The 12,186-nt window shown below is 42.2% G+C and overlaps 1 protein-coding gene across 1 annotated transcript; it reads right to left on the bottom strand.

Annotated features, from left to right (window-relative positions):
* Positions 1 to 328: 328 nt before the first annotated feature.
* Positions 329 to 12,149, bottom strand: STX12 (syntaxin 12). The gene is made up of 9 exons (XM_010723269.4): positions 11,945 to 12,149; positions 9,165 to 9,234; positions 8,148 to 8,247; positions 6,734 to 6,871; positions 6,242 to 6,285; positions 4,294 to 4,399; positions 3,736 to 3,808; positions 3,490 to 3,572; positions 329 to 1,781 (listed from the first exon to the last, which is right to left on the bottom strand). Exons 1-9 carry the CDS (start codon positions 12,054 to 12,056, stop codon positions 1,689 to 1,691), a joined length of 819 nt encoding a protein of 272 aa, XP_010721571.1. The 5' UTR covers positions 12,057 to 12,149; the 3' UTR covers positions 329 to 1,688.
* Between the last annotated feature and the right edge of the window lie 37 nt (positions 12,150 to 12,186).

Raw genomic sequence — 12,186 nt, 5'->3', positions numbered from 1 at the left:
GAGGCTGTGGATCCCCGTCCATCCCTGGAGGTGTTCAAGGCCAGGTTGGATGGGGCCCTGGGCAGCCTGGGCTGGGATTAAATGTGGAGGTTGGTGGCCCTGCATGTGGCAGGGGGTTGGAGCTTCATGATCCTTGAGGTCCCTTCCAACCCTGGCCATTCTGTGATTAAATTATTTACTGTGAGAGTGTTTCATGCTGAAAAATCACAGACTGCAGTGCTACATTGGAAGAAATGCTGCTGGTGCTTCTATAAAGCAGACTTACAGAGGAGTCTGCAATCACACTTCTGGCACTGTTTAAGCTGCAAGAGAAAGAAGCTCTGGCAAAGGCTTTTAAAAGTGTTTATTGATAGTTATTAGACGGAATGATGACGCAGTAGTGCAAACCAATGTGCAATTGGGAGAATGCCCTCCCTTCCCAGCTTTCACATTTACTTTATTACACAGGAGACATGGAAGAAGGATTAAATACAAAATGGGTCAGTACGGTGCATTTACCACACTACATTGGGCTTGGGACAGGTTACTGATCCCTCAGTGCATGTCAGTTTAGAGCTACAACAAAGCAGGGAGTGACTGCTACGTCCTGACCAGCTCTGTGAGCAAGACAGCTAGAAGCAGCAATCCTTAACTTGCACATACATCCTCAGTCTCAAAACCTTAGCACTTTGCTCAGCCAATTTCTGCACTTTGTTTCATAAAGAATGGAAAATAACAGACATTCACAAGCCACACAATATTTACTGATACATTACAATAAGCTTCAAGAGTCCTTCAAAGCAGGATTTCTCCTAACACACATCTGTCTTGTTTACCTGTAAGCTTAGGTGCCTGCTTCCTCACCTTTGCACCATTTTCTCCCTGAAAAATCAATTAGGAGCAAGAAACTCAACTTGTATTTTAGTGCTTTGAGAGTCAGCATTGGAAGAGATTTATTTGTCCAATAATAAACCACCAGCTAGTTTCTTCAATGACATTGCACTGCTAGATAGGATGTCCTCAGACTTAGAGTATTCAACTGGTGCATTAAAAAAAAAAAAACCCACAACCCCAACCATGCACAAAAATTAATAAAAGCAATGGGTCTCAAGGATAAACTAACTGTTCCTAAGCACACAGTGGTTCTGATCATCATCCATGCATACTTCTTGCTTCTCAGATCTGCAGATCTCAGATGCTACATCTTTCTCTTCAATTGAATTTAGAACCACAGCCACCCAGAGACCAATAAAACCATGGGGCAGATACTGGAGACTTGAGAAACTGCTGGATTAAGGTAATGAAAGTCAGTGTTGTGCCCTCTTTGAATGTCGTTCTTATTCCAGTCCAAAGTTATCTGTACACATAAAAAGTTAAATTTCTGCCACTTGCCAAAAGAAATAAGACTTTTCCAATTATTGATCACACTTCAGCATACAGTTGGGACAGGGAATAATACATTACAGAAAGCAAAACCACAAGATGTTAGTTACATAAAACAATATAATTTGTATATAAAATGATAAATACTGTCTCCATGGTTCACTAATTCCAAATACTAGTTGTCTGCACATTAGTTGCTAATAACTATTACTAGAAGTAGTTCCAGCTTGTGCTCTCTCAGGGTGGTTTCATTTCCAAGACTAGTCTGCCTGTTCGTGCTGGGGAAAAATATTCTCAGCAATGAGACAAGGTTCCATGTGAAGATCTCACTTTGCTGTCCACCAGATAATTAATCCTAAGATTATAGAAGCCACAGCAAGACCAAGAATCAGGATACAGATCTTCTTACGGGATTTCTTCTGAAGAAGGGAAAAAAAAAAAAAAGCCACTGATACCAAGAGCAGATGAGGAAGAAAAAGCAAGTTTGCCAGTTCATGTTACTAAGTTTGGTGAATCAGAACACTCAATACCCATAATTATTCAAGGGAATTAACAAGTACCGTTTATACAGTTTCATATGTTCCTTAAAATAGCATAAGCCACAACTAAATGTTTTTAGTTTTAGGTCTAAGAAATGCAATTAAATCAAAACGTAACAAGTTCTGCTACTCTAGGCAAATTCAAAACGTTACTTCAAGATAACTACAAACAGGGAAGTTGACAACACCTAATATACATTTCATGCTAAGGTCTGCCACCAAGGCTGCAAAGGAAAGCTAAACATCTCTAGCTATTCGGATTTTCCAGGTAAAACAAATGAAAATGCCATTCCTGTGATACAATCCCCCCCATAGTCTGGTGCAAAGATAGTACTGCATTTCTACAGCTTAAATGATGTAGCATACAGTTACTGTACTTAATTTTACAGCTTTGATCAGCTTCTTCATCATAGGAAGCTACAGTCTGTCCACATACACTGAGTATTTTTAACTTCACATGATGCTCTGAGTCTGGTTATATATAATCACTTCCTTCTCTGTCTAGAAAAACACATCTAATACGTGCCTAACATACCTGTCTTGGATTTACTGCCAGCTCCAAACATTTATAAATACTACCTGCTGCCAGGAGCCAAAAAGCTACTTTCTTCTCCTTGCAGTTAAACAGCACTGGAGTGTAAGGCTTTTCAGCATCTCAACACTTAAGAGCATCCAATTTTTTAATCTTGTGTGGGAGCAGGAACCTTTTTCCTCACAGAATCTGAACCAACAGTCACAACAACCACAGGGCAGATGAGGTCAGAAGGCACCTCTGGGTCTCTCTAGTCCAACCACTGCTCAAGCAGGGACACCCAGAGCACACTGCCAAGGACCACATCCAGACAAATCCTCCAAGGAGGAGAATCCACAGCCTCTCTAGGCCAACTGTTCTGGTGCTCTGTCACTCGTACAGCACAGAAGAGGTTCCTGATGCTCAAAAAGGACCTCTTGTGTTCCAGTCAGTGCCCAACGCCTCTCACCCTGTCACTGGGCAGACATTTCCACCAACAACAATATAAGAATGCTACGGAAACCACGAGCATCATAAAAATGATTTAAGCAGCAGTGAAAACCAATGCAGAAGAGCTGACTGGACAAGCAGTCAGATTACAGGTTGGAAACTGAGCAGTTAGAAAGGTGCTGCAAATCTTGGTCATTGCGAGTTTCCTTAGTTTGGGCAAGGATTTTATTTTTTAAGAACTTTATTTTTGTCCAAGTTCTTACATGAAATCTTGGCTTAACTGGTATGTTTACAAGATGGCCACAACATGCCAAACTGCTGTTAGCAAAACCGTTCAGCTCTCCCCTGAGAACAAAGACAGCTAAACATTTAAACCTGCTGAGAATACCTAGATGGAGGAACAGACTGACTACACAACCTCTGAATTAGAAGGCTAATTTCAACAGAATGTTCTTGAGTCAACTGCTTTATCTATTCCTTTGAGCACAATTCTGTGGGAGTGCCAACTTGCATGATCTGTTTTTAAAGGCCTGTTTGGTGTGCTGCAGTCCTTAGCATCTTGTTAGGGCTGTACCATTATTGGTACTCACCTGTACACTGACAATAATGCAAGCATACATAATTTACCTGATAATAGGCAGCTCTCTGTAACTGCTCACTGGCTCTTTCCACATGAACTTCTGCACTTTCCACATTTGCCTCTATGCTATCTATGGAAAAATAAGAGAACTTATAAAATAATTCAGATTGATGCTTAAAAAAAAAAAAAGAAATACAATACTTTTTGTACAAAATATCAGAAAAACTGAACTACGCAGGCAGAACGTGCAACCGAACTAGAAAAGAAGCTCCTTATTATCCAAACACACTTACCAATCATATCTCCTTGGTCATGAATCATCATGGCTAAATCCTTAAATATCTGATTGACATCCAAAATGTCGGCCTGAAGACAAGTTTGACAAGTTACACAAAACACTGGTTACAGCTTTTTTGCAGCCTAATTCTTAGTGCCTCTTCAGAACATCACTCGAAATAACTGAACAGGTACCATCACTCACTGACTCAGGTGACTCGATGTTGCTATTGATGGAATTTGGGATTAACAAAAGAGCTTGCAATATCCTCACTGCTCGTTATTTCTTTCATGTCACTAGCAATTAGCAGAGTAGGGAATTGAGATGAACCCTGTCACGAGTTGCTCCTACCACCTGTGAAGGCCCACCAGTGAACACTGGAGGAAAATAAACCTAGTCTCCTTGAACTGGAGCAGGGAGATTCATCTTGGAATCAACCCCCTCTACAAGGAACTGTTCCTTTACCTTCAGGTCTCCTCAGCCCATCTCATTAGATAGCACTGCATGAATTCTTTGGTTTACATCCTAATATTGTTAACTATATGTTAACATAAGCACAGGATCTACTCTTCACCTCTAATTGCCTGATTGCCGTTTCTCTTTCTTTAATAAGCTCAAGATCCTGTTCAGTTATTGCCACATCATCTTCTTGAGACTGCATTTGATTCCAGTCTTCACCACTGTGAAGAGAAGGAAGGAAAGTGAAACATTTCTTTCAGCATAGGAATATTTTCTCACTATGATTACACTGAATCACCAGGGTGTTAAAGTTGAAAGGATTCCTACAGGACAACACCAGCCTTGCAACTAACTGCAGACTTATGACAACAATTACAAGTGAGAACAATAATAGGGACAGACCAAGAAAAGTGAAGAAACTGAAAAGCATACATGCATAGGATAGTTTGTGCTAGGATGTGACCATTACCTATAGCATTATAGAACAGGCCTTATTGAGGTTGCTTTTTTTAAGTTTGTTTTTTAAAATATCTGTACCTTCCTTTCCTCTCACCATCCCCCACAAAAAGGGGGGAATCAATCAGGGTGAAAGTCTTGATGGAGAGCAGCCTGCAAGCACAACATTATCAGATCAAAAGAACACCTGACAAGCATCTTGGTTCTAAGATTCTCACTTGCTATCTGCCATTTCGGGATACGAAGAAAGTTTGGTATTTTAATTCATTAATCTAGCAAGAACTGCAAATTAAGTCCCACATCAAGAGAGATATTTAGAAAAATCTCTGCATCACAGTGCACACCTACCCTGATGACAGTACTTCATAACTGCCACGTAAGTGACACACACTGATTACAGTGAAGGCAGTACCAATAACACAAAGTCTACGTGTCCAGCACAAAAGAGTTCTGGGGTAAAATCTCCCTCTTCTTCTCAGAGGCAAGCGTATCTGAAAGCACTGTAATACACCCAACAGGCATGTTGTGACATAACTCTAAGGAGTCAGTTCCAAAGGCTCCAAGTGCAAAAAGAAATGGCAATAAACTACCTGACTAGATCAGATACAGCAGAGACATTCAGGAATTCAGCTGAGTTGACAGTAGAATCCCCAGGTGTTTAAGGCACAAGTGTCTGACGTACAGCACATAAGGACAGTTTTAAATGTGGAGCAGATGCTCCTACATCTCACTGAGACGAGGGCCTCTCCACAAACAGGTATTTATGTGGTACCCCGTGCATTAGTGAGCAAGACTTCAAACTCATCACAACATCTCCACAACTGAACAATTCAGCATGTGGAACCACAGGACTAACAAAAAGGGACGCACACCAAACAGCTGATCAGGGGATGAGACATCTAAGATAGGTGCCTTGATTTAGAACATTACAAGGTTTATACAGATAGGGCCAACATATTTCATCCTCCATTTTTCAGGCATGCATAGTGGAAGCTGACACAGTAATCACAAACACTTTTGCAACGTCTTGAGTTCACCTGACCCACACTGTGGAGCTGATGCACCATTCTGCAAACTCATCTGCTATGCAGGCACAAAGTTACTGCAGAATCTATATATGTGCCTGATATTTTATAGTGGTGTTGACTATGCATGTTCTGGTATCAATTATTATCTCAAAGGCTTCTGAGTTTAGAGCAGTCTCACCCACTACTTTGTAATGGCTCCATCTAGGCTCATAGATAACACCCAAACTCATGAAAGAAGTATGGAGTATTTTCTTGGAAAGAGTTTTGTGACAGAAAACATGTCTGGTAATCTTGTGCTCACAGTCCAGAACACCAGGAGTTCCAGCTACCTCATACTAGGGACTGAACTATTCCCACTGGGACAGTAATCAACAGCCTACATTTCAGCAGAGTCAAATACTGGCATGCACTTTTTTTTTTATTAAACACTGTATATTACAAACACTGTACTTACTCACTGCGTAGCATCTTTCTGCTTTTCATTCAGCTGAAAGAGCCTTGCCCAAGCTACAATATATCTACAATCATTTTAATAATGCATAGGTAAGAGTGTACCCCAAGAATGCAAGAAGCTGTTACCTATCAAACGAAACAAGCTGTTCTTCTCTGAACCGCTCATCAGCCTGGAATAAATAAAGGAGATGTTAATATTTCAGACTACCAGAACTACTAACAAGCACAATCAACAGGAATATCCCGAAGACAAAGGCATATGCTGACCAGAGGGTTCTTTGCCATTGTCTCTTCAACTTTCAGATTTAACCTAAGGGAGTTTAAGCCAGATTTAGATTCATCCTCAGATTTAATTTTAAATTCAGACTGTTTTTGCAAATCAAAGGCAACTGAAAGGCAAAGACAAGAGTCTCTTCACTCAGATCGTTGATGTATCATCAGCATATCAAGATGTTTGCCTACTAATTACGACATCTGGAACAGCAAAACGACCTACTGAGGCCTCATCTGCGCTCAGTGATGGATCAGCAGACAACCATGAAGTCAGTGGGCAAAGACAAGATCTCTGAAATGATTTGTAGTCCACTACATCACAACAGAATGCCTGAAAATACTTACAGAGATACGGGAGCCAGCTCTTGCCCTTGCTACAGTCTCTTTTTCCTTCTCTGACACTTGCCTCTGTACTGCCTGGAAATTATTTAAGGCTGCAGAGAAATCATTCATTAAACGTTCTTTCTGAAGCCTCTGTTGACGCTAAGGAAAAAAACAAACAAACAAACAAGCATTCAGATATTGCCATTCACGTTACTGTAACCATCAGACTCTCCAAAACAGCATAAAAAGAAAAGTAAATGCTAACATTTAAGTGATCTTTTGTTTCCAGCATTCTGGGGCAGAAACTGGAGAACAAAAAGCCCATCATACTTTCACGTTATACCAAATGCTCTGTGCTCTACCTGCTGTGGAACTGTCCTGTGCACGTTCCCCTGGCGTGTTCCCTTTATGTTGTGACACCCCATGTATGGAAAACAAGAAGTTGGGAAAAAGACCCAAGGACAATCAATACCACAGCTGATTCTTACACTTTCCAGTACAGAGATTACCAATAGCCCTCTTAATCTGTAGACTCTCTAGTACTTTCAAGAAGTTTGTATGAATTCAACAGATACGTCAAAGAAAAATAATATATACATTTTCAATGAGATCTTGCTCCTACAGATTTCAACTGGACTGCTTCAGTGGGCTTCATTCACTTCCAGAAGTCAGTGCCACATTCAGCAACGTGCACGTGACTGGACTCTGCTGACCAGAGCGAGATTAACTGAAAAATACTTTCTGAACAAACACACAAAACACTGCTGTACTTACAACTGGTATTTAAACCTTTAGATAAAGAATTGGATCTACTAAGACAACATCTGCTGATCCATACCCACAGATCATCATAACAGCATCACAAAAGCAGATAAGTCAGCACTGCGGCAGTGATTTAAAGTTGGAGTCTTTTGCCTTCACAGCACAGGACATCCCTTCCCCACAGGAAGGGATGTCCCGGAAGACTGTTTTGCCAGAGACAAAATCATAAGCATTTCCTCAGCAGATTTCTTTAAACGTGAGCAAGCTGAGTCAGCTCCTTCCCTCCTCCACCTTCAGTTCAGGCCATAAATCCCATGGATGGAAAAGTTTTTTGGTGCAATCACATTCAGCTTGCACCGAGTTTTTATCCAAAAACATGGTCTCGCATCACCAGACTGCTCTGTAAAGAAGATTATTTTTTCAGAAATAGAATTACATACTCAGCTTTCCCCAAGTTTTAGAGCTATTTGCTGCTGATAAATGTTCTCCCCCCCAGCGTCATACAGTCAGGATGTAGCTGGCTTAGTTTGTCTTCCCACTTCAACAACTGCCTTCATTGCAGAAAGCTGCTGTCTCTTCAGCTGTGCCAGTTTAAGCTCTGTGAAATTGCACTCTAAGCCAGCTTACCAAGTAAGCAATTTAAAAAAAACTCTAGAAAATTCTACATGCATACCTGTTCAGAAGCAGACAGAGGAAGCGGCAGAGACCCCAGTTCTTTGAGATACTCATTGGTCTCTTTGGCCAAGCAGTTTGCAGAATGCTGTAGCTGTTGTCTAAAACAAAGGTTCAGAAACAGTTACACAGGTTTCTTCCAAAAAGCAACCTGAGCATTTCAACATTTACAATAATGACCAAGTAAGGTTTCTGAGCTCACACATCTTTAAGGATATTTTTCCCTAAGAGAATAGAAATGTACTCCACATGTAGTGTGCACAGTGCCAGCCATCACAACTGATGTATTTACGTGAAAAGCAGCTACTACAAAAGATGAGGATGTTGCATATTGAGATTCAAGGTGCACTCACGTGAAAGATTACAGAAAAACCTCACTTCTAACATTTCTTACTCCAGAATTTATTCTCTCCGTAACATTCTATTTCTCCTTTTCAAGCTGGTATAAGATGCACAGACTCCCTGTACAGTCTCTGTAGGAGATATTATAGACTGTACCTATTAAAATGTTTTCTACACTGTTCTCCATTGGCTCATTGTGAAGTTATACATTGCAATTTGGCTGCCAGAGAGGATTGCTCATCTTTCCAGCACCTCAAATTCTTCTGTATTAAAAGCTGTCTTCCCATCAAATACAGGCCTCCCTTGCTGTTCTTCTAGGTTGCCCTTTTGTGAGGGCAAAGTACCTAGTATGACATGCATTTCCTTTAAACCACAAGAGAAGCTACTAGGGCTACTCCTCAGAACAGACAACATGTGGCTAATATGTTACTGCTCTTTTTAGATTCTATATACCATGTTCTAGTCAATCTTCCTCAGTAGTTTTGAGTGGTTTCTCTGAAGTCCTACAGAAACACCTTAATATGTTCACTAAACTACTTAACACATCTAGTAACGTTTGGTTTGTAAGACTACATTAAATTTATGCAGTAAAGCATTTCTCCAAATAACTCACTTCTTCTAAGAATAAAGGTAAAAATAAAAGAACCTAAACAACATTTACTCAGTTAACACTTACAAGTTTTCCTGCAGCTTGCTGGAGTCCTGCTTGGTTCCCAGCTGGCTCATCAAATTCTTTATCTGAGCAGCTGAAGATAAAGAGACCACAAGATTAGTAAGAGGAGTTCTAGTGTATTTTATCCCTTCTTTAAGGGGTTCTTTAAGAGCTTCTCCAATGAAGGATCTCTCAATATTTTATTTAACTCAAGCTGGTAACACAACACTTAGACTTTGCCTTTAAACATCCCCATTTAACCATGGTCTAGCTCACTAGATTAACGTTCAGACAGAAAGATGATAGATTGGCCTTTGGGATGCGTAGGCTACACTATGTACCTAAAAGCTTGCATGCTCCTCTTCCTCAATTTTCCTAAACCAACAATAATTTTTTGTTCCTACTAACCACGCTGTTTCTGCATCTTAGACAATCACTGCCAGAACTACTTTATTTAAGAAAAGAAAACCAAATAATCTGTGTTTTGCTACTCCTGATAGACAGAAGCTGTTGCAGTACTGGTAAAGTCTTTCAGGCACAGCAGATAGAGCAGTGTTAGCTTACATCAATCTTAAACAGATTGTAGCCAAAGAAGTTCTAGCCATCTCCTATCTTCATCCACAGTTCCTCTTGTTCAGACGCTGCTTATCGTGCAACCACCAAACCCTTACCATACCTGCAAAGCAACCACCCCTTCCCCTCTGCCTCAGGAGGCTATGTTTGAACAGATCAGCAAGCTGGCTTGCTGTATTCAGCAGCTGCACACTCCTTAGCATTAGTAAGAGATGCTGGGAGCACCATGTAGGACAAAACCTGATGGGTTCCTAGCAATCATGAAATCATATCCATGAAATCAAGCAGCAAGGCAAGAGCAAGAAGCATCAACTTAACATCATTCTAAAGGCAGCTGAGTGTCAGTGAAATAACAAGAAATACTTCCAGTTCAGTGAGATCCTACTGGTGCAATTCCTGCTTTTAGCCCGGAGCAAAACACTGCAGTTGATGAAATGTATTGCTAAAGAAACATCAGATTCCAATGACAGACCTCTCTTCTAAAGTGAAGGGAAACTGCTTATAACAACAGCAATTCAGCCAGGGCTGCAGTATGATTCAATCAGTAACTAGGCAAGAATTCTGACTTCTGCATACAGCATGATGCATTTCTGGTTTCTATGAGTCCATACAGCGAGGAGTTGTTTAACAACTTCTAATGCAACAAGCTGAACGCTGCTTTCAGCAAGCAAGATTGCACTAATCTCACAAATCTATGAGCCACGTGCAGGTCCAAAGAGTTGACAGCCAAGTTAAACTGACAACACACAGACCACACACTGTGTGGACATCAAGGACCAAGCAAGTGGAGTTTGTGCTACATCAAGATAATCTGTGTTATTTATTTTTCCCTCCTTTGAGGGCATGTTCTTGTACAAGTCCCATTGCCATGCCAGGCAGTGTGCTTTCCGTTCTTGTCTTCACCAGTTTCCATGATTTTCCATACTTAGCTTATTTCATCCAAAAATAATGCACAGAACCTACAGAAAACGGCAACAAAGCAACACAGAGGCTGGAGCTCTTCACCTTCATTTTTTGGGCACTGAGCACACACATCAATATGGAAAGTCCCTTCAGTTAGCAGCTTTCAGTCTACAAATCCTTTCGATTTTAGGCGCAAAGCATTCCACACACATACTGTTATGCACTTCACATTACTTACAACATTCAAACCTCCCTCTGAGTGTTTAGGTAAAACAACAGCCTTGCAGGCAATAGCTTTGCCAGCTTGCTCCAGCAGCTTTCTATACACTTGTGAGAAGTGCTACTTCTGCTGAGTTTTCTAAAAGAAATGAATACAACCCATCTGTCCCCACTGTTTGCTGGCTGCTTTTTCCTATAGGGAAGAAGAGGAGAAATGAGGAAGTGCTCAAGGTTTCTGTATGTCTTTTCTCCAGGCCTTTTATCAAATACAGGGTACAGCTAATTACTGTAACGGTAAGTCAGCTGTTCTGTGTGTTCCCACCCACCTTGATAGAAGCTGTAACACATTTGTTTCATCTGAAATTGGCAGCACACCGAGATAGGGCAGCTGCTGGTCATGAGACCAAGCAATCTTGTGCTAAGAGGAAGAGGAGCTGAACTAATTAGAGGAGGAAGCTCAGAGAAAACACACGAAGAAAAAGAGGCAAGGCAAACAAAAGCCACATTATCTGACAACTTCAGGAACAATTTAACAGGCAGCCACACCAAGAGGAGGCAGAACAGCTTAAGGAACGCTTACAACTTGTGAAATCAAAGTGGAGCAGCAGAAAATCACTGAGGTTGGCAAAGACCCTTGAGATCACGCAGCCCAACCACCCAACTACCAGCAGTTCTGCCTACTAAGCCACGTCCCCAGGCAGCACATCTGCACAGGGATGGTCAGTCACCCCATCACAGTGCCCAAGCACTCCTGCGGAGAAGCTTTTCCTAATATCCAACCTGAAAGATCCACCGGCCGCATTCAGACGACCAAAGACACGGCAGCAAGATCCGGGCAGCTGGTTCCACCTTTAGAGAAGGCAGCATCTCCGCCAAGGGATCAATCACTCGATTGGAAACGATTCCCTCAGCCAGTGGCAGGGGCTCAATACCCGGATTTCAACGACTACTTCACGACATTAACTGCCCTGTGCCCGACATTAACTGCTCTGTGCCATGACTCTATGACCGCCATGAACAACTCCACGACACGAACTGAACAGGTCTGCAGCCGCCCCGCCCCGCCCCAGGCCCACCAAGGAGCCCCGGCCCGCTCCTCCAGCACTCACTGTACTGCGCGATGCGCTGCACGTTGCCGCTGCATGTCTGAATGATAGCACCGAAATCCCGCGGCGGGGCCGTCGGCCCGGCCCGGTAGGGATCCAGCGGCCCGTACGACATGACCGGGTGAGTGACGGCTGCTCCGGGCCCGGCTACCAGCACCCCGCCGCTCACCGCGCATGCGCGACCGCCGCTGACGGAGCGCTCGCCCTAAGCCGATGGGACGCTGCCTGCGCATGCGCGGTCGCGC

Source organism: Meleagris gallopavo, chromosome 25 (genome assembly GCF_905368555.1).
Source record: "Meleagris gallopavo chromosome 25, MGAL_WU_HG_1.1, whole genome shotgun sequence".
Taxonomy (NCBI): domain Eukaryota; kingdom Metazoa; phylum Chordata; class Aves; order Galliformes; family Phasianidae; genus Meleagris; species Meleagris gallopavo.
This window is presented reverse-complemented; position numbering and strand designations above follow the sequence as displayed.